Raw genomic sequence first — 23,391 nt, forward strand, 5'->3', positions numbered from 1 at the left:
GCAGGGGAGCGGGGAGGCAGGGTCCCTGCCCCCAGGAACTTACAGATCTAAATGTTGACAAGAGGAGTCAGGGGACAGTAGCAGAATAGGGGCAAGCATAGTTAAGGCTGGCAGAAGTTAATCCCACTCTGTTCATTGGGGCTTATTGCCAAGGAAGTGCAGAAAGGTTTGAGGGCAGCCTTGGTTTGTGTAGGGGAGAGGAGAGGCGAGCATCCTAGCTTTTCTCTCCCTCCCTTACACTGAGTCAGGTCCCAGGTGCATTTAGCCCAGAATGACTACTCCGACAGGAGATGGCTTTGCAAGGTCTCAGGCAGGGTCTTCCTCAGTCCTGCTACTTTTCACTTGGAGAGGGAAAAATTAAAGCTGGGACCGTCTGAGTCCAAAGCATGAGCTCTGCCTCCCTGAACTGAGTTCGTTCGCCCAGTCTCTGGTTATGGCTGGAGGTGGGACAGAGTAAGCAGGAGAAATTTCTCTTTAAATGTTCTTTTGCTTGTTTCGCAATTGTCCCTTGGCTTGGTTCAACAGCAGGCCTTCTAGCCTTCTTCTTTGCTGTAAACCCTGACAACTTCCCAAAGAAACCTCCCCCCCACCCGAAATTGTACTTTTAAGAGAAAGGGGTGCAAGGGGCAGGTGGAAAAGGTGAGATGTAAATGGTCAAGAGTGGAGGTGCAGGCTAATGTTGGAGGTGCAGTTGAGATGTGCAAGACTTGTCCCAAGCGAAATGGGCAATGGCACAATGCGCAGACTAGCGCAGAGGGACTGGTGTGCAAGGGTCCATGTGCAATGCTTGGTAAGCATGGATGGATGTGGAAATGTGGGGGGGGGGGAGAGAGAAGGATGTGTGAGTGGCACTGGGTGCTGGAGGTGAAGGCAGATTATGCAGTAGAAAAGATGAGGTTGCCAGTCTGAGTGTGCAAACAGAACAGACTGAGAAATGGAGATGTTCTGCAGGCAGGGATGTTTTTCAGGAGCTGATGGCACCAGTCACATCTTAGGCACACACAAGCGATGTGCACCGTGCACTGAAGTGCCCTGTAGAGAGAACATATAATAAGTCAGATGCTGCAAACAGACATCTAGAGGAAGGAATTGTTGGCTGGGAGAATACAGAATGTGGAACGGAGAATGGTGCAGGTTTCAGAGGTGTGCAAGGGCACTGGAAGAGGTGCACTCAGCCATGTTGAGGCATGAAAAATGTTGCAGAAAATAGGAGAGGTTAATGTGCAGGCTAAGAGGGGGTGACTGAATGAGCCTGAATGATAGAGAGGGGCAGTGATTCCGGTTCAGGGAAAGCGTGCAAGAGACCCAAGTGTGAGAAATGGAACTCTAAGGAGAAAGGAGCATGAGGAAAGGAAGGGGAATCATGCAAGGAATGCTGCTGGTGGCAGTGAAAACGGGGTGCAAGAAAAAAAAGTTGAGCTCAAGAGTTGAGCACCACGGGACACGAGCGTGCGAATGAGTGTAGTAGTGTGTAGCAGCAGGAGGATCCAGACACGCATGCGCTGGGCTTATGACTTGCTTATCGGTGTCAGGGTGAATGCCTTGATCTCCAGCAGGAGGTGCTGCTAAAACAGCTCCAAGTCCTTTCTTCACTGTCCCCCAAAATAAGGTCCCCTGTCCTCCTTCTCTCTGGTCTCCCCCATCCCCTCCACACACAGTTTATCTCAGGTCTCACTTGCGCCCTTCCTGAATTTTGGAATCCTCTGGTCTCACTGCAGTTTTGCGTAGTCCCCCCGCCCCCACTGCATGCCCCACTGCCAAATCTAGGGATCTTTCATTTTCTCTCCATTCAGCCCAAATCGACATCATCTATCCAGGGAGAAACTCCAGATCTCCTCCCCCAATCTTCAGCAATGCAGTTCTGAATTGGCTCCCCCCCCTCTTCCCAGTGTGCTTGAATAATGCTGCTCAAAACTGCCCCCTTCCCAGACACTGCAGTTTAGAATCCCCCATCCTGCACTGCACCCCCAAATATTGTTCCCCTTACTGCATTCCCCCCCCCCGTTCTTTTCCCCTTTTCTTTTTTTAGCCTATGCAGCTAAAGCCTTTCCTGTATAACTTATTTTTGCAGAGCAGCTGAAAGGGGGGGGGAGTTAATGAAAGACTGCTGCTTGTTCTCTCTCTCCTTCCCCCCCACCCCCGGCAACCCCTCCAGTATTACCTCTAGGACAATATTAGTGCTTTGCTATCTCTAGAACTGCAGAGCCAGCGGGTTGAGAAGGGGGGGGAGGGGGCACCGCAGTGCAGTGTGGAAGCCCCAGAGTTTGCAGTGCAAAGCCGGCATTCTGCAATCCGTTCCCCCTCCCCTCGCCCCAGGCAGCTGCTCTCAAGGGTGCAAGGCCTGTCCGGTCCCTTTATTCAGCCCCCCCTTCCTCCCCCATGCAGTTGGGAATGCAGCCAGAAAAAGTTACAGCAGGGAGGAAGAGAGGGCAGGAGTGTTGGGGTGCAGGGAAGGGAGGGGGTTTGCTGGCAGTGGGAGCCAAGAAACCAACGGGACTATGAGGCAATGCTGCATTCAGGTGGACATCACGTCAGGGATTCCATAAACAGAGGAGCTGGTTGAGAACTGAAGCCAGCATCTCCCCACTACCAGCCGATATAACAGTGGCTCCCCACTTAATGCATTTACAGAAATGGCATATGTGTGCTATAACTACAGTAGCGCCCCTGCCGCAACCTTCTCTCTTTGGGCATTTGTGTATGAATAAGACAAAGACGCAAATCAGTACTGAAGTTTGCAAAGTTGGGGGGGGGGAGTTGAGGTTCATGCCCCAAGCACAGTGTTTGAATTACCTGCTTATGAAAAAGGATGCGAAGAGATTGGCCCCCATCCACCACTATCCTCGCCAGACAGGCAGGCAGAAGGAAAGAATATGGACTGGGGAAGAGGAAATAGAAAACCATATCGGTGGACAGCATAGTGAACAGATTGATGGGCCAAAATGCACTTCTGAATAATGCTTCTCCAATACGCAAAGACACATTTGCTTCGTTTTCGTTCACTCTGCACACACCAGCATGCATATTTTATAGTGATGCATAGGCAGGCTGGGGCTACAAAATCTGTACCAGAGCATATTTGTTAGCTGCATCTAAGTCCCTACATATCAGAGAGGGGTAAAGTATGTGCGTTGGAGAACAAATAGACAATGATTGAATAAAGACACACACGGAGATCCTCTTCTTCCTCTCCTTCCCAGATCTTTTCACACCACAATCGTTCTTTTTAAGTTTGGCTTTTCTCTATCAGTTTGCACCTTCTTTTAAACTGGACTGTGTCCCAACTTTGATCCTGGAAGCACTTCAAGTCCCTTCATGGTATATAGACAAGGAAAAAGTTCCAGAGGGGCAGCTGCATTAATGTGGTGCACCAAATATAAACCAAGAGGCAACCTTAAAAGTTTTGTCACGGGCTCAACGGCAGTTCCTTGAGTAATTATGTATAATCATGTATATATTCCCATTTGTGTGGGTAGAGAAACATATTATATAACATAATTTGATTAAACCGAATGTAATTCCAAGCATGTTTGCTTGGAAGTTCAGTGGGACTTTGCAGCTAGCAAATGTGCTCAGGGTTGCAATCTCAAATTGTCATTTGTAGTGTACAAATGGCGCTTACTCATAAATTAAAGACAAAGTGCAGGTATGTATACATATGCCTGTATGCAAATGGAAAGCATAAATATATGTACTCAGGACTGTTATTTCCCTTTACATTTCTCCTAACACTACTATTTTGTACTTTAACCACGTTTGAAGTATGGCATGAGAGTTTATTTCTTCATTAGCTGTGTGGACAGCAAACTCATACGTATACTCACAGCTACATAACAATTAGGGAAAATATCACAGGCAAAGCAGCTTCATCTTTGTAATAAGGTTTCTTTATATTATATTATATTATATTATATTATATTATATTATATTATATTATATTATATTATATTATAATATTATATTATATTATATTATATTATATTATATTATATTATATTATATTATATTATATTAATTATATATTTTTAGGTATACATGCATGAGGGAACAAAGTATGGCCACATAACTCAGACAAGCCTGTTTTCAGTACGCAAAGGGTTATATATGGAATAAATGGGGGATGTGTTCTTTCAGGGAGGATGTTTAAAATGATGAAAATCAGATAAGTATCATTTACCACTGCATGCATTTTTAACGCCCAGATCCTTGTTCAGGGCAAATCTGCACTTTTTAATCAAATCGGGAACTAGGAACCCCGACTTCAGCATCATATAAAATGGATGATTTTTTTCTTTTCCTGCCAGCCTTGCAAGGGAAGTTCTGAGTTAAAATCCAATATACCCCTTCTCTGTAATCAGCTATAAAGTTGAACCTTGGACCAAAAAAGGTTGATGCATCCAAAGTATTTGTGTCTGTCCAGCAGACTGAGAGCCAGTAGCAGCTTCTGTGCTAAGGGAATTTATTTTTAACCAAGTTCACCTCTGCCTCTCCATCCCATCCTCACCTGTGATGTGCAAACATTGCTTTTATTCTGGAGGCTGAAAGAGAAGGCAAAGTCTTTTTGTCCTATAGGAGGCACTAGAGAGACAGTGCCAACACTGCAACAGAGCCGAGTCTTTCTTTTATCCTTTTAGCAAACTCTGCACAAATTTCCGTGTCCCTTTGCTGGAGATCCTTGCTGTGCCCCCCTTCCCTTTCATATTAATTCTCTGGCTTTCGTCTTCCCTGCATGATTAGCAAGCCAGTGTAGAAATTCTGGTTCAGCTTCTTAGGGAATTCAAAGGAGAGTAGATATGTGGGGGAAGGGAGGGGGGAGAGAGGATTTTTTTTAAAAAAAAGGCTTTTAATGACTCTTGTGAATAATGACTGCAGAAAGGGAACAGATTCCAGATGCTGGCAAGAGCCAGCTACAAAGGGTGGCTTCTCTTATTTATTACAATGTGGGGCTCAAGCATCTCAATTCTCTAGTCTCCCCTTGTGCTAGTTTAAACACCTCCTCACTCAGAGAGTTCTGGCATTCAGCAGCCCAATTCAAATTTGCCAGCCTCCATTCTTGTCCCAAAGGCTACAGAAGTTCTGGTCCTGAACACCATCTTAACCCACAAGCCCATCTCCTTCCCCAATGAATCTAGGAGACCTAGTTGCCAGCTCTCACTGTTTTAACCTCCTAGACTCAACACTCCTCTAATTCAACTACCCCTATCCCAGTATATCCACTCCCCTGATTTAAAAAACCAGCAGTTCTAGAGCAGTTCTCATATTTCCCCCTGCAAATCCAACTTCTTTCATGGCAATTGGGGAACTGTCATTGCCCTTGTCCCTCCTCATTTCACGCTCCTGGAGCCTTATCTGCTACCTACTCAGTGACCCAGTAAATCTCCCCTTGTATTCCCTAGAGTCACTCTTTGTCCCCCAAATCAAGAGTCCTGCCATGTAATTCTGCCTCTGCTCTTAAACCACTAAACTCAGTGGGTCAAAATTTCAGATATCCAGTTAATTGAATACGGATTCATAGTGCAGGTTAGAGCGGTAGGTACTCTTAAAGCCTTCTGTCCACTCAATTTCCTTCCAAGACCAAGATGATCCTGGCTTTGCACGTACATACATACTCACGCACGCACACATCCCAACTCAGTAATTCCAGTCTTTCCACAGAAGCTCTAGCATATTCTTTCAAACATGCATTCTCACGCTCTATCACTCTTGGTCCTGTGTGACCTCAGTGGTGCCATCTGTGCCCCACTCAGAATGAAAGGAAGCCCTCCTCCTGCCCCGCAAATGCAGCAGGACTGGCTTACTGCATTTCAAAGTAAGTGAAGATATATACATTGTCATCTAAACAGGGACCCCATGTGGGACCACACTGTCCAAAATCTTAACTTACTTAACTGCACAGCCGTGTGGCTTTGCTCAATAACTCAGCAATCCGAGCATCCCATTCCTTCCCTACTTTCTGTCAATCTATATACTCACCCCCTGCTTTCAGTTCACAGAGCCCAAACATTTTTACTGTCCGTTTAGTCCTCTCTCCTCACTATCTGACCCCTCTACATACCCTTCACAGAAACCCCTGGAGTTTCAGAAAGCCTTCTTGCCAAATCGCACTTGACTCCTTTCCATCAACTTTTCCTCTGAAAATCATGGGTGCCTGGGGGTCCCCAAGCAATTCTTTACCCACAGCTCTCCACAGGAAGCAAATCCCACCCCCACTTCCCTCCAGTATTGTGGAAAGATGCCCACTTTTACCCCAGGCGCTGAAGGACTATTGCAGTTTAATTCGTTCCCTCCCCTTCATTCCTTGCCGCTCTCCATGGTACTGAACTGCAGTGTTACATCCAGTAATAGCGGCAGCAAAGGGAGAGAATTCACACACACACACACACACACACAGAGAGAGAGAGAGAGAGAGAGAGAGAGAGAGAGAGAGAGAGAGAGAGAGAGAGAGCGCTTTCTCCCTGCCTGTAAGCATTGTTGATAGAGGTTATTCTATGATGCTATGTATAGAGAGAGGAAGAAAATGATAGAACTGGAGAGAAAATTAATGAATTAGTACACAGTGTCAGGTGGGGGGCGGTGTTGACATACATAATGTCCAGTTCAGCCATTAATACTCTGAAGAAAGGGCCAAAGCACTGCAGCCTTGGGTGCCCTTTTTTTTTTTTTTAAAAAAAAGGCTGGCATTGAGGTGTGTGCATTTGAGAGCAAGGTCGTTTGAGCATCTTTACTTTGTTGCATAATAGTTTAATGTGGCACAGATTTCACATGAGAGGGGCGAAGAGGGGGTGAGGGAGCTGAAAGATGGGGTGAGGAAGGATGACAGCCAAGGCCATATATATCGGGAAGTCTGCCTTGCTTTCTGAGCTCCTGGGCCCCTTATTGTGCCCAGGCAGAAGGATGTATGTGTGGTAGACTTTGGAAAGAGCAGCAAGACCATAATATGGGAATAGTGGGGAGACTGGAGAAGGGAGAGGCTGTCTTAGCCTTCTCCACAAAAATGCTGACTTCTGTTCAATAAATAAACTCCAGGACCCCAGACTTGAAACTGTTCTGCTAAATTCCCTCATCGTCCGCTGCCTCTCCAGTGGCCTTTACGACCCTCACCATTTTTCTCCCCTTCCAGAAGGGAGCTAAATCACAGCTTGTTTTCTATCTCTGGCCTGAAATCAACCTTAAGTCTTTCCCCTCTCAACACTCCTTCCTCAGTTTTTTCTCCATCCTTCAGCCTCTGACCCCTGCCCATAAACCCTTGCCTTCCCCCCTCTCCTTTTTGCTGATAATGTATCTGCTAACCTTCACCTCAGATTTTTCTCAGCACCTTTTTCTTCACCTCACAGTTCTTTCTTGACCTCCATTCCCCAGTTTTGTTCTTATCATGCTCCCTGCATTAAGCCGAACTTTGTTCCAAAACACCTTCTCCAAACCATTCCGCTCACTGTGTTCTCACTGCCAGCCCGCTCTGCTGCTCCCCACTTGTGAGACACTTGCAGCAGTCATCACCTTACTCTAGAGCTTCCTCAATGGGGGGAAAGAATGAAATGCATAACTCCGATGAAGCGGACTCTCTAGTCCAGAAAACCTTACGCCATGGAAAAAAAGAAGTGTTGATCTTTCAGGGGCCACACGATGCAGCCAGAGACTGACATGGCCAGCCCTGTGAAACATGAAATCGAGAAGCACTCCAAAATAATTTCAAAATCCACATTAGGGCAATACCTTTATTAGGTCAACCAAAATATTACAAACTGCATGCAAGCTTTCTCCAGAACCTTTCCTTTTCATGTGTCTCCAAAGTAAGTGATCTGATGAGGGTTGCAGCATAAGGCCCCTTCTGCACCCTTCATATGCATGCCGTTGTTTGAAGTTCAACTTATCTCTAAAACTACCCATCCCTTCTATATCTGCTTATTGTGCCTACCTCCACTTTCAAATATCTTTGCTGGAAACAGATCTGACACCAGTTATCCTCAGAACGTCATTGCAGCCTGAATCACAGTCCTCTGCAATGACCTAACTCATTACAATGCCCCTTTATATAACTTCCATCCATACAATATTAAGTTAATACTATTAACCAATCCCCCCCTCTCTGTGTGTGTGTGTGTGTGTGTGTCTGTGTGCGCGCGTGCAAGAGGTAGGGAGGGGTTACTTGCTCTTCTTTGACATCTTTTGTCATATTTGCCCATCTCAAAGGTCTAAAATAAGCTTCCTGCCACTTCCCTCCACAAATCTCACTTTGTGCCACCAAGTACCCAGGAGCCTTGTGCTTCCAAAGCCCACCCTGTTCTAAACCTCAACCAATACTTCTATTGCTATTCCCAGAGGTCCCAGACATCCCGTCTGCTCCAGACCTTGACAGACTTGCCTCCTCCTCCGGGAACCCAGTTGTTCTAGATCCACAGCAGCCCTTGCTTTATACCAGGAGTAGCTACCATGGTGTGCTCCACATGATTTGGACCACAGCTCCCAACAGCTCCAGCCAGCATGGCCAATGGTCAGGGATGATGCATGTTGTAGTTAAAAAAAAAAAACCACATTTGGAGCACCTCACATTGGTTACCCTGCTTTAACTCAATAAACCCCATGCTTCTCCCCGAATAGCTAGAATTCTCCCTGAATAAGTAGCTCTTCCCTTCCCTGCCCACCTCTGGCAATCCTTTCCCCTTGTGAATGCAGAAGTCCTGCACCAAAGGACAGCTCTCTTGCAAGTTCCACATTCATAGGTAACTTTGGCTTTGCAAGGAGTAGAAAGACCAGTGAGAGCTGACTTTCTCTTTTGCTGCTCACAAGGAGAGGTGGGTTGCTGATGTGGTGCAGTTAAGAAACTTTGGACTTAGGGGGAGAGTCCTCTTAAGGTGGCAATGTGACTTCACCTACTTCCAAATTTAGTCAGCCGGCTGTGCTGTGTTTGAGTCCCTGCTACTCATTCTGCTGAGTGGGCCCCTGGACTTCTGCACCAAAGTCCAGCCACTGAAGGTGCCTTGCATAATGTCCAGGGAACACCTCGTAACGTTTGCTGGATTTGTGATAATAATTTGCCCCCATCAGCTGTCCAGTTTGTAGAGTAGAAGCTTTGAACAGCCAAGGGGGAGAGCCAAAGTCATCTCAGGGTAACAGTGGCGGCCAAACCATGACTCTTCCAGGGACCAGAATAACATGCCCTCCTTTTTCTTTTTCTTGACTTTGTGCCCACCACCAAGCACACACACACACTTTTCCTTTACTTCTCACCCCTACTGGATTCCCCATCTGCTACTTCAATATGCTCCCTCATTCATTTCAGGCAAAAGGGGCTATTTCTGTGCTGACGGAGGGATAGCTGGATCCCAACCCAGAGGGGTGGGGGCAGGATTGGGTTTGACAGGGTGGTGGTAAGAGGACAAAACCTCTATTTTTTCAAACAGGGTCCTAATAGGTTGGATGGAGAACCGGAGACTTAGGATTTGGGGGCTATTTAGAAGAAGAGAAGCTCAGAAGGTGGAAAGAAGGTGCTAGCAAGGTCTTCTCTTTCTGGTGTTTCCATTAATTCTCTGTGTCTGACCTTGCATCAGTCCGTCCCGCACCAAAAAAAAATTTAAAAAATGGTCCAGAATCAGATATATGAATAATATTTCTTCTCTCTCCCATGTATTCTGCCCTGAACTCCACTTGCTGACACACACCATCTTTCCCAGGAGGCATAATTCATTATTTCTACCAAAATGAATTGGGACTCCCAGAGCTGCTAAAATGGGGACCCATATAGCTGTCTTCCTCATTAGTTTGTGTGTGTGTGTGTGTGTGTTGGAGATAATGGCTGTAAAATGGTGCATGTGTGGGGAGGAGGAGGGTGTATAGAGAAGAAGGCATCACCAACCCAATATATCCAGCAGCTGGGAATATTATATGAGAGAACAACTCAAGACTCTGGAAGTGAGTCACCAATGCTAGATGGTCCCCAGGAACGTTGTTTCCTTTGGGATCTCAAAAGGCCTCCTTCCCTTCCCTCCCCACCTTGGAGAAAAATGATAGACCTAAAACACACACACAAAAATCAAGATCAGAGCATCAGTTCCATCTATCCTCTATACTTTCTGTTTATTCATCTATCCAATCACTGCTTTCTCTTTCTCTTCTCCTCCCTCCTCCCATGCCTTGTCCTGTGCTTCCTTGATCCCTTGGCTTGCCCATTCTTCTCCTCCTCCTTTCTCTCTCCCCCCCCCCCGCCACTGCCTGGGCACCGCACTGCGCTTCAAAAGAGATTCTAGGGTTTGTGTGCAGAAACTGCTGACGGGACGGGAATTCTGTGCAGTGCAGAGATCCAGCGAGTGGAAGAGAAAGCAGAGAGATTGCTTTGCAGAAGGAGATGGGGATATGGTGTGTGTGTGTGTGTGTGTGTGTGTGTGTGTGCGCACGCGCGCATACTCACACACATCCATAGTTAAATGTGTTAGTGTGGAGTGTGTGTACACATATGTGTGAGCAAGAAAGTGTTCCTGCATTGCACAAGGCTATATGATCTCTGTGTTGGGACATGCATGCTAAGTGTGTGCATAAAGATACATGGGGCTATCTGTATGTGTGTACAGCATGCCCAACTGCATGTACATGCATGGAAGTATGTGGGTATGTATGGGTGCAAGAAGTGTTGCCTGGGAAAGTCATGTTCCCTGCAAGTGTAGAAGCATGTTTGGATGTGCTCAAATTGAACAGTCATTTACTATGTGCATAATAACAAAAGATCTCGTGTGTGTGTGTTTGTGTGTGCAGATCAGGGCTACCTCTATAAAGATCTACATATTTATGAAAAGTGTATATAACATGATCTATAGAATATATGCCTATGTAAATCTGCACACAATGTATACTGAATGTCTTGTGTGCCTATTTGTGCGTATTTATGTTTGAATGTGCACACATGCTGAGTTTTGGTTGCAGATTAGTCTGCAACTAAACCAGCTTAAATCTAATTGAAATCAGTAGATACGGCATAAGCTCATTAAGCAATGAGCTTGTTTAGGTGGACTTGCATGGTGGTATGTGTACAACCGCAGAGATGCATGTGCATCCCTGATTGTGTGTTCAGGAAGGGATAGGAGTACAGTGAAAGGAATGCATGAGGGTTAGGATCTGTGTATCTACAGGCCTGCAAAAGAGCACAGCACTGAGTGTGCTCAGTTGGACTGCCTGCGGTTGGGAGAAAATGGATGGAAGTTGTGTGTGTGTACATATGTGCAAGGCATGTATATGTGTGCAGGGTGAACACGCAAAGGAATGCCAGGTACAAAAGGGCAGGTAGCTTCTTGTATACACGTGAGGAACAGCTCTTTGGTGTGTGCATTGACACAAGGTCTATGGGAGAGCATGTGTAGGTCAGTGTAGGTGCACAGATGTTGCCCAGTTGTGGATGAATGGCTGAGCAAATGGAGGGGCAGACATGCATGCCCTTATGTAAGGAATCTTGTCTCTGAGGACAACAGTTGGGTTGTGCCTCCAGTGACAAAGCATTTTGTGGTAATGTGGCAACTGTGTGTGTGTGTGTGTACCCAATGGGATATGTGAATGAATCACAGAATTTTCTGTGGTAAGTCTATGTGCAGGAAAGCACATGACTGCTTGCATCATTGCTTCCCTTCACGGGTTTTAGCAAGGCACCGGAGTGGGGGAACGGTGTAACAGAAGGTGTCTGGGTGCTGAGCATCCGGCACAATCCTGAAGCCTCAGCAGAAACCTCCTAGCGCTCTTTATTCATTAATCAGAATGCAGATGTTAAGACTGTTTAAAAGCTCACTGGTGGGAATATTGCATGAAATAAGTAAAAAAACCAAAAAAAACGAACAAACAGGAGGAGGAAGAAGGGGAAAGGGTTTCCCCTCCCCTTCTCGCATCAAAGTTTTGCTGTGAAAATTGGAAAGAGAATGGCAATCAAGCCCCCTACTCAGTCCCAAAGTTTCGGAGACACTTACAGACAGGGTTATTATGTTTCTTTTCTTTTTCTCATCTATAATTTCTCATCTGTAAAAAAACAATAATGATGATCTGCCCTAATAGGGCTGTGAGAGGCTCAAGGGTAACACCAGGGAAGCGGAACCTGATGCCCTCCACATTTCATTAATTCCAATCTTCCATCAGTCCCAGCCAGAATAGACGGGGATCAGGAATGGTGGGAGTCGGAGTCCGAAAAGCATGTGGGAAGGCCACACATTTCCCATCCCTGCCTTATCTTCACCAAAGGCAACTCAAATCTTACCCTGAGGAAAAACAGTTTTTGCAGCCTACGCACTTCATGCAAATCAGGGAATAACTGCAGTCATAAGGTCCACAGAGTTGCTTTCTTAAAATTCAGGATGAGAATCTTAGGGTATTGAATGAACACTATGCCGGTTTTCAAATCCTGTGCTTCTAAGGTACAACTGCAGTCATATGGAATATTTATTTGATTGCAATAATATGTTATTTTTTTCTTCCAAGGAGCACAGGGAAGCATGCATGCACCTCACCACCACAAACTATGTATTCTCGCAGGGAACCTATGAAATAGATTAGGCTGAGAGGTAGCAATGGACCCAAAGTCACCCAGTGGGTTTCTTGGCTGAGGAGGGATTTGAATCCAGGTCCCCCTTTATTTCAAGTCCAAACTTTGGCCTTATGCCACATTGAGAATGTATATGTGCCACACTGTGATGTATCCTTGCATACAGACCCAATTAAGAGTTACGGTAATAGCAGTAGCAATTTTATATATAAAATCTCATTGGCTGAGAGAGCCAGTGTGGAACAGTGGATTGTGTGATTAGGGAGACCTGGGTTCAAATTCCTGCTCAACCATGAATTTCAGTAGGCCATCTTGCTACCTAATCTACCATACAGGGTTGTTGTGGATAAAGCATGAAGGAAGAGAAAGAGATGTGTCGCCCTAAGCCCTTTGGAAGAAGGACAGGATAAAAATGTAATAAGCAGCTGCTCCTGAAGAACAGTAATAGATGTGGCGGTTGCTGGTATTTTGTATGGCTTTAAGACAGCGTCAGCTCTCAAGATGTTTCTGGACTTCAGCTCCTGTCATCCCTGATTACTGGCCAATGGTGGCTGGAGCCGATGGTGGCCGGAAGTCACAGCAAAATCTGGAGTGCCAGGTTTCCCCACTCCTGATTTAAAAGGTGGTTAGACAAATTCATGGAGGATAAGGCTAGCAATGCCTACTAGTAATGATAGGCCAGTGGAACTTCCATTGAGTATGCCACTGAACATCAGGTGCTGGGGAGCCCATGGTGTTGTGTTCATAAACCTGAAGCCCATACTTCAGTGGTGGAGCTATGGCAAAAGTCCCAGGTTCAATCAAATTGACAAATGTCTCAGCTGGCAGGTGCTGGGAAAGAGTTTCTGCCTGAGACCTTGGAGGGCCACGGACAGTAAGGGCAGTCAGTAATGGACTAAAGATCAATAGCCCTGACGGACCTGGTGTAAGTTACCTTTATAGGCTGCAGAAATGTAAATCGATAATTGTTTATCATTTATGATTTGTCACTTTCCCTACTCTAACTGTCTTAAGCCTATTCTACTCATACAGTACAATGAGGTGCCAGAAAGGACTGCAAGGGGTGTGGGGGATGGAATACTATTTTTAAATGCTCCAGTTTTGCCGCCCCCCCTTTAAAAAAAAAAAACCGTCTTGCAAGCAGGCAACTAGATCATCAGAAGCTGGACTACTTTTCTACTTGCAAGGATTTAAAAAAACAAACTCAAGGGGAACATTCAAAAATGTGACCGTAATCTCTCACACTAGTGAAATCCATTCCAGCCTACAACCCCCAAGTCTTAGCTTTGCCTGCATGCCTTTCCACTTGTTGGCATAGAGAATGAGAAAAGGAAAGGGGATATCTGCCTTCTGCCAGGAGCATACTCTGTTTTCGTTTGCCATGTGGGTGGGTGGGTAGGGATGGATGCTTAAGCACAAATGTGTTCCTTCAGTAGGGGATGCTGTTCCTTCTCTGTCTAGTCTTTTCTAAGAATGCATGAGCACTAATGGCTTTCTTCCCCATCCTCCCCTGTTACACACCCTCTTTCCCCACGCCCTGCCTCTCTCTCCAGTATGTGGCCTTTGCCTCGCTCTTCTTCATCCTCATCTCCATCACCACCTTCTGCCTGGAGACCCACGAGGCTTTCAACCACATCACAAACAAGACAGAGGTCATACAGTCGGAGAACGGCACCACCGTAAAGGTGGACTTTGAGATGGAGACGGAGCCATTCCTCACCTACGTGGAAGGGATGTGTGTCATCTGGTTTACCTTTGAGTTCCTCATGCGTGTCATCTTTTGCCCAGACAAGCTGGAGTTCATCAAGAGCACCCTCAACATCATCGACTTTGTGGCCATCCTGCCCTTCTACCTGGAAGTGGGCCTCAGTGGCCTCTCGTCCAAAGCGGCCAAGGACGTGCTGGGCTTCCTGAGGGTGGTAAGATTTGTCCGGATCCTAAGGATCTTCAAGCTGACAAGGCATTTCGTAGGGCTGAGAGTCCTAGGCCACACATTGAGAGCCAGTACCAATGAGTTCTTGCTCCTCATCATCTTCCTGGCCCTGGGGGTCTTGATCTTTGCCACCATGATCTACTACGCCGAAAGGATCGGGGCTGACCCAGACGACATCACAGGCAGCAAGCACACCACCTTCAAGAACATCCCCATTGGGTTCTGGTGGGCGGTGGTCACCATGACGACTTTGGGCTACGGTGACATGTACCCCGAGACCTGGTCAGGCATGTTGGTGGGAGCACTGTGCGCCTTGGCTGGCGTGCTGACCATTGCCATGCCCGTGCCCGTCATCGTCAACAACTTTGGCATGTATTATTCGCTGGCCATGGCCAAGCAGAAACTACCAAAGAAAAAGAACAAGCACATCCCACGAGCCCCCCAGCCTGGGTCGCCCAACTACTGCAAACCGGACATGCAGTCCCCACATCGCAGCAACCAGGGTGACTCATGCCCCCTTGCTCAAGAGGAGATCATCGAGATCAACAGGGCAGGTAAGGTGGGGGTGGGAAACACCCTGAGGGCAGAAATGGCTAAAAATGCAAACTATTTGCATAAACAGTCTCCTAATCTGGCAGCTTCGAAACTTTCTTCCATCTGGGTTCCTCTTTTCACACTGAGTTACATGCTGAGGAACTGCTGTTAGGAGGTTGCCCCAGAGCCTATGCACACTGAAGAGGATTCTTGGGCATCTTAGAGAGTACGCTCTCATTGTTCCCCTCCATGTGAAACTGAGAGTGCATCCTGTACACCTCTTTGCACTGCAGAGGTAGTCATGGGCAAGCTGTCCTTCAGGAAAGCTTGTCCATAGCTCATTTGCTTAATTATTATTATTTTTTTTAAAAAAATAATCTGTTCTGCTGTAAGCCACTTGTGTAAAAAAGGACAAACAAATTTAAGTAATAAATAAAATAATAATAAAATGAATAAAATACTTCCAGGCCTCCTTTCCAGGTCTTGCTGAACCTCAATTTCCTTGCCCTATGCATCCCACCATATGGTAGGTTAGGATTCCAGCACCCTCCCTGAGATCAGAAGATCATAGAGTTGGAAGGGACTGTGTGAATCATCTCCAACCCCCTGCAATGCAGGAATCTTTTGCCCAATGTGGGGCTTGAACCTCAATCCTGAGTCTCATGCTCTACTGACTGAGTCATGTTAGTAGAGTTTTGTCAGTGCCGTCAGTATACTCTCTTTGAGGTTAAACCCTGATGAACCCCAGACATGTAAGAAGAGCCCTGCTGGATCAAACCAAAATCCATCTAGTACAGAATCCTGTTTCCCAGAGTGGTCAGCGAGATGGCTTCAGGAGGCTATAACCAGGACATGCAGGCAAGAGACTTCCCCCAGTTTAACCTCCTCCACAACACAGTGTGTGGTATCCAATGGGATACTGCATCTGAACACAGCACTTTTAAATTCTTCTGTCATTGCCAATAGGCCATTGATAGAAACATCCTCCTCCATGAATTTGTCCTATCGTCTTTTAAAGCCATCAAAGCCAGAGGCCATCAGCACATCTTGTGGCAGCATATTTCATAAAGTGATCTTACATTTTGTAAATAAACAGTTTGCTTTCTCTGTCCCTGAATCAACTGCTAATCGATTTCAGGTCTCGGTCTCTCTCTCTCTTACACACACACACACACACACACACACACACACACACACACCGCTCAAGTTCTAGTAATATGGAAGAAGGAGAAAAGAGATCTCTGTAGATAATTTCACCACATTATTCTGTGGAACATAGTTTGAAAACTGCTATTCTAATCCAACCTGAACCTTGGAATAATTCTTCAACCAACTCATCCCTGCTGCTTCTGACAGCAGCTAATACAATCAGTAGCATGGGAAACAGCAATTTTAAATTCAAATAATAGTCTCCTAGAAACGTGGAGGATATTATTGTGTCACATTCTTTTCCTTGTCTGATGCTTTGCTGCATCGGGTGCTTGTCCCTCCATGCCTTACAGTCTCTATAGCACAGTTTCTGCCCTTGTGAGAGATGTAATATAAGAGAAAGGCTGGAGGAAAGTGAAGCACGTTCCCTCTAAACAAGCTGGTTGACTGTTACCTGGTATAGTTTCAGTGGAGTCAATTTATACATTGCTCTGCCAGCCATTCCAGTGTACAACAATCCAGAGCAGACAGCTTGTGCCATATACACGTGTGTGTGAACCAGCACTGTGATTCCGGTTTATGATGTGCACTGCTCAAGTGCCACACATATGCAGAAACCTAAACTCAGTGAGGAATTCAGCATCCAGGGAATCTCTGCTTTATTTCTCTAAGCAAGTTTCTAGCCCTTAACAATTACAGAGAGATGCAAAGAAAACACTTTGAAATTTTAGAAGTCTTTCCAGCACCCCAAAGAGGGGTCCTGTGCTCCCTTTCTTGCTCTTTGCCCTTCCCAATAAGCAGAAGAGGAAGCAGAGTAAATTTCATTAAACAAAATAGATAAGGAAAGATCTATAGCTCGTACTTTGTTGATGATATGAAAAAATAATACAGACTAAACACAGCTCTACTGTTACTTATTCATAAATAATATTAAACCCACCTTATCTAATGAACCCAGTAGTGCTGCTTATGTCTGATACAGATCTTGCAGTTAAAATAATAAGCTGCAGTATTTCCTCCCCTTTATGACGAACCTTTAGGGTAGGGGTTTCTTTTTCCCATTTTACACATAGCTGAGCCTAAGCCGTAGCAGCTTGCCCAAGGCCACACAAATCTGTGAGCAGGACAGAATCACAGGGCTCCTAGAATCAAAACCAGTTATTGATTCACTGGCTCAAAATCCAGCTGCCAGTCTCTTAAAACTGTATCTCATCCTCCCCCCTCCCATTGATTGGCCAAAGTTCACTGGTGACCATTAGATATGGAGGGAAAGCCAGAAATGTGAGTCAATACATTTTGCAGCTAAAATATTTTGCAATCTGAACAAGCAGTCTTTCTAGTGGGTTGTATCCCATGGGTCAGATCTGTCAGTCTTCCAAGCTGCCACTCTTAACGGCACCAAAATCGGCTGTCCTGAGACCACCACCTCTCTTTACCTCATAGTACGCCTGTGTCAGAAATGAGCCAAGATTACACCACATCACCTGACATAAAAAGCAGGAGGAGAGTTAGTAGGGCCAAGTTTTGACTGGAGATGAGGAAGCTCCCACTGGATTGATATAATGGATCTTGGACAGGAGATTGGTTATATTAAGAGGCAGAGTTTTACTAAGGCAAAGGCTGTAATGTTGGCAAATGAAGCTCCTTCTCCTAACTGTCTTCCTCTCTTTGCTTTGTATACAGCCCTGCACTTTACCTTTTGATATAAGGGAGGCAGTAAGCTAACAATATCACAGAGGCAAGGAATGTTCCACGGGTATTTTTAGGAAACCTGGGCTCAAATCTTTGCTCAGCGTCGAAGTCACCAAGGGGATGGGGCCAAGTCATTAAGTTTTTGTCTCAGTTCTTCTAACTGTCAAATGAGAATACCAATTGAAATGAGGATTTTAAGTGCTATGTTGCGATTATCTTGATAGTGCGGTGGTTTTCAAACTCTCTTCACAGAAACATGGGCATTCCTCAGAAGCTTATTAGTAAGAAGCTTTGGAAACTTGTCCACCATTAGCAGTCCTCCTCTACAGTGTGCGGCTAAAAGAGAGTTTGTGTGTGTTTTGACTGGTTCTCCAGGCATTGATGAGGTCAGGCATTTTGCAGAGACCTCAGGGCTCATTTCATTTATTTATTTCATTCACTGTATATCCCACCTTTTTCTATTATGAAACTCAAGGCAGCATCCATGGTATGCCCAGGTGGATTTCCCAGCAGACCTAGATCTATTGAGACCCAGAGCTGGTTTAAACACTCATTTCCTCTCCCCATTTGCTCTGTGAGGGCAATAGGGGCCTCTTAACAACTCTTAGTACCCTTAACAAATTACAGCCCCCAGGATTCTTTGGAGGAAACCATGACTGTTTAAAATGGTTACGATACTTCTTTAAATGTATACTGCAGATGAGGCCTCAGTTGACCCCCCTCACGTAACAGCATTTTGCTGTATAACAAAAACCTTTTTGGTTTTTTATATTGGTATTTTTATTTTTTGCTTTCCAATGCTTTTGTTTTATCAGCTACACCTGTCTTATTTTATTATCTCTGGCTGTATATATTTGATTGTATCCAGTGCTCAGAGTACACCCACTGCAATTAATGACTATTTCTTACTTAGGTCCATCCATTTCAATAGGTCTGCTTTGAGTAGAGCTAGCATTGGATACAACCTATTGTATTTCCTAGAACATTAATATTTTATAGTGGATTTCAATTGTTGCTAGCCGTCCTAAGTAGTATGTAAGTGCTAGAAGGGCGAGATCTAAATGTTCAAGGCAAATCATAACCCTTGTAGCGTTCTGAAAAGCTAAGGGTGCCATCCCAAAAGCAAAGGAGAGAAGCCCCCTCCTTCTGTAATCTAAGCACTACAGGGCCCGAATACTAGCAAAGGTACCACTTTTCTTGGAGCACCCAAGAAGACCAGAGACTACACAATAAGATTCTCAAATCACCTCTTCCAGATTAAGGGGGACCAACTAAGGGTGCCTTGTGCAAACTCCCCCCAGAATCCTGAAGCTGGAACTGCATCCTAAAGTGCATTTTCAGTTCATCTGGAGCAATGCCAAATCCCTGTGAGGGTAACCAGCATCCTTCACAAACCATGCATGCCCCCTAGAATGCATCCCAGAATCCTTTGCAATGCAGAGGGGTTTGGCAGCAGACCAACGGATGCTGCTGCCAGGGTTCTCTGGGGTCAGCAAGTTTGAAAGCCAGTGGCCTTAATCTCTCTTTCTTCATCCCAGTTTCCTCCCTTGGGTTTTTAGCTGCTGATTCTTTGTTGTGGTGCAAAAGCTGCTTCTCCCTTTGCAAGAAAAGACCTGATCTAGCTGTTTTTCAGGGTAAGGTTGTCTAGGGTAGCCCATCTCTGGCTGTGGATTAACTTTGTCCTTCCAAAATGACTCATATGCTAACATCGAAGGGCCTGTTTTGGCAACTTGAGCCACATTTGATGAAGAATTATTATATTTTTCTTCTACGGAGGGATGGGGGTGGAGAGGAGGAGGAGGAGGCAAGCTTGGCAGCTATGCTAGGATTTAGATGATTTAGAAGTACTGGAACATTTCATTTTGATTTACATATAAAATTGATCCACTAGCCGTTTGTCGGAAAAGGCACTGAGAATCAGGTCTGAAGGGCATTTGCCAATACATACATTGCCCTCCTATTTCCTCTCCTCTTTGAGTGGAGTAGAGCATCTGTGAAGATTCCCTGGCATTGCTTGCTCTTACAGAGTTAAGGAGGTGACTCTTGCCTGAATTTCTGCATGTGGAAAGAGCATCCCAAATACCCAAGATACACTGGGGCTCAAGTAGCAGATGGGTCCTCCTATGAGCTGGCAAGGACAATCAAGTTGTTGGCAGGGAATCCCACAAGGGAGACAGTCATGCACATCCCCAGCAAAGGCTAAGAGCCAGGATGACTGGGTTCCCTAGGAATCAGTGGGTCCATCTATGAAGATTTCTGGGCTCTTTCAGAGAGCAGTTGGGGGGGTGAAGAATGTAGGAGCAAGACTTCTTGAGATCTTTTAGAATGACAGAGACAAGGAAAGTGCTTGTGGCAGGAAAAGATAGGGAAGGCTAATACCTTTGAGCAGAGAAGGCTTGAAAAGGCAGGATGCCTAGTTGACCGGGGATAGTCAAAATTCATAAGGGGTGCGGCTGAGAAATGGGAATGCAGACAGGCGAGAATTGGACTACAGTCTAAAAAGTATATCACAGTGAAAGCAGCTGACCACTACCCCTTTCTATGCATGCATAGACACACGCACACACGAGTTCTCCTGCTCTTTGGTGGCTATTCACCCAGCAAATCTTCAAAGACAGGCAACAAGGCAGAGGTGGGGGAAGGTTGCATGCTGTAGGGCCCCCAGGGCTCGCGGCCAGTTCCTGCCATCTTCTCCCAAGCGCTCCAGTTGCCCTGGGCCAGAAAGGCCATTTGCAGCAAGTGCAGTGGAGGAGCAAGGATTCACTTAATTGGACAGGATCTTGGCTATGCATCGAACATGGCAGAGGGAGAAAGGGGGGAGGCCCAGGGGGATGTGGTTGCTAGAACATCTCCTAATGCTATCAGGGAGACACATCAGCCTCTGTCTCACTGCATCCCGCCCCCCATCACCCGGTGCACCGTTTTATATCTCCGCTCCTTGGTAGGAACTTCACATTTCCCACCTCAGTTTCTCACGTCCAAGTGTAAGTGTCTTTCGGTCCCCATGGCAACAACTTCCCCGCAACTTCATCAACTAGGTTTATGCCCTCACTTCCGTACACCACGCTGGTAAGGGTCTTCCCTCCTGCTGTTCCACCAGTCGTATTTCCACAACACTACCCTTCCCAGGGCTGGTCAAAGACATTTTTTTACCTGAGGCAAAAGGCAAGATGGTGTCCCACCCAAACTGCATATTTGGAAGCTGAGTGGGCCGGCAGCTGAAACTTGCTTCAACACTGATGAGGGCAGCCTAGTGGGTGCATGACAGGTAATGTGGCACACACATACCTATTTTAGAGTAGAGGAGAACAACCAAAGGGTTCAGGAAGAACAGATGGGGGGCTGGTTCCACAGCATCTGCTGGGGTGATTTTGATCTCTGGGCTAGGAAAAGCTTCTTAGGTATTTTTCTGTATATAAACAATAGCCCTACCATGAGGCAGTGGTGGACCTTAAGAAGGGTAGTGTGTCTTGATATAGGGTATGCGCTTTAGGTGCCAAATTGTCCAACCAGCCCCAGTTCTGTTTGTCAGGCTGCTTTCAAAGGCACAGGAGGAGAGCCAATTAAAAAAATATCTGGCAATCCTTCGGATAGGTTTTCTGTGAAGTAAGCAATCCACTTGATTTATTTTAAGGCAAAGAAGAGAAGTATGCTTCAGTTTGGAAAAGGGAGTACATAAATCTTTTATATAAAAAAAAGATGGGAAGGTTCAGGAAGTGGCTGAGCCATGTGGAGAGGCTGCTAATTTTGTTCATTGCGCTGGCCACTTTTAATTTTTATTATATTATTTCAGCATTTATACCCCGCTGTCTATGACAGTCATACCCAAAGTGGCTTACAGAAGAAAATGTAATGCTACTTATTTCATTTGGGCCTAGTTAGACCACATTTAGAGTACTTAGTTTAGCTCTGGGCACAACATTTTAATAAAGAAGGATGTTGACAACAGATTCTGAGGAGAGCTAGAAAGACGTGAAAGGGTCGAGAAGACAAATCATGCCAGGAAAGGCTAAAGGAACTGAGTATGTTTAGCCTAGAGCTGTGGTTTTCAAACTGTTCCTAGAAATCTTTTGCGACATGCGGGGATTCCACGGAGATGTGCAACGTTTACTCAGCCAACAAATCAGTGCGGAAAAAGTCCCTGAGGGCAGCAATATGAAATTCACTAACCTAGGGGGAAAGATCGGGGGGAGAAGAGTATATGCAACAATTGCCAAGTATTAAAAAATGTCAGAAAGAGCAGGAGCAGTTGTTCATCCTATTTGCTAGAAAAGAGGCTAAGAAGCAATGGGATTAAATTTAGGAACTTATCAGATGACTGGGTTTGGGGTAGATGAACCGTGTTCAATACACATGCAGGTGTTGATTATTAGTTGCACAGGATTCTTCCAGAAATCTTTTTTTTAAAAAAACAAAACATTATTTGTTTCAGCACATGATTTTGCCAGCACTCAAACACCATTATTGTGATATTGGGAACATGTGATTTTTCCATCTATAGTGTGTGAAATTTGATTGTGCAGTGTAATAGGAACCTGATGGATAAGTTTGCCTGTGACATCACTAGCGTGAAAGACACATCACCTTCAATAGTTTCCCATGACCTTTCTGAAATTTTGTTTTTAATGTCATTTTTTTGAAATTAAAGGCTGCACCATGCCAGCAAGGGAGTGTTTCAGTCCTTTATTTTGTATGCAGTAAAGCTCCCTCCGGTCTGCAATATTGTTCCACAATTTCATGAAGCCTTTCTCTCTCAGAAAAACTGTTCTCTGCAGGGGCGACCCTGTCCCCCTTTCTAGAATAATTGCCTCACAAGATAAGATATAATTATCTATGTTAACCTACAATAACGTCACCAATTCTACTGATCAAATGATAGGCGTAGTTATCAGAGGGGGAGAACTCCTCAAAGTTGTTTGATCAAAACTGAGAGGCTTGATATGGAGCATTATCTTAAATGAGGACAACAAAGATGCTTTTATTAAGGGATAGCAGCTCTTGATAGTCACATATCAAAAGGCCATCACAAAATGGATATTATTTCAGACTATTGTAGCTCTAGGAATGAAAACCTAAAAAAACCCCTCCAAACCCAAATGTTCTTTATCTGTACATTTTTACTTGGTAGCCACAACAAGTGTATGAGCTACTTACTATGTTTTCAGTTTGATTAATGAACTGTGCTAAAAATAAATAATGCCATTTTGTAGCTGCTTTCTTTGAGAACACTTCTGCACTACGTATTTATTTAATCTATGATTTTCTTCACAGAACCTGAGAAATGTTTTGTAAGAGGTTCCTAGTTCTTCCACATAATACAACTCCCAAGTTTCCCTTAAGGAGGGAATCACTATTCCTATCACAAGCGACACTCCACATATTACAAGAATCCTCATAATCACATGTTAACAGTTTCTTCTTTTTACCCATTTGCTTGAGCAAATCTTAATGTGAGTACAAAAGGGTAGCGAAATAGGTAATCAATTTACATCAACTGAACTTGAATGTGGCCCAAATATAATAATAGCAAGTGGAGGAAAGTCCAAAGTTCATTTTCTCAGAAAGGTTTAGC

At 45.1% G+C, this 23,391-nt stretch overlaps 2 protein-coding genes across 9 annotated transcripts in view; one reads left to right on the forward strand and one right to left on the reverse strand.

The window, feature by feature from the left end:
* Positions 1 to 23,391, reverse strand: part of LOC128400628 (integrin alpha-M-like) — a 159,481-nt gene that overhangs the window by 92,978 nt on the left and 43,112 nt on the right. The gene's annotated exons all lie outside the window — the stretch shown is intronic.
* LOC128400626 (potassium voltage-gated channel subfamily C member 1-like) overlaps positions 1 to 23,391 on the forward strand; it is a 52,286-nt gene that overhangs the window by 7,964 nt on the left and 20,931 nt on the right. For all 8 annotated transcript variants that reach the window (XM_053362938.1, XM_053362939.1, XM_053362940.1 and 5 more), the window contains exon 3: positions 14,065 to 14,998. In XM_053362938.1, coding sequence (XP_053218913.1) covers positions 14,065 to 14,998 — 934 coding nt within the window. The remainder of the gene's footprint in view (positions 1 to 14,064; positions 14,999 to 23,391) is intronic.

Source organism: Podarcis raffonei, chromosome 13, assembly GCF_027172205.1.
Source record: "Podarcis raffonei isolate rPodRaf1 chromosome 13, rPodRaf1.pri, whole genome shotgun sequence".
Lineage (NCBI taxonomy): Eukaryota > Metazoa > Chordata > Lepidosauria > Squamata > Lacertidae > Podarcis > Podarcis raffonei.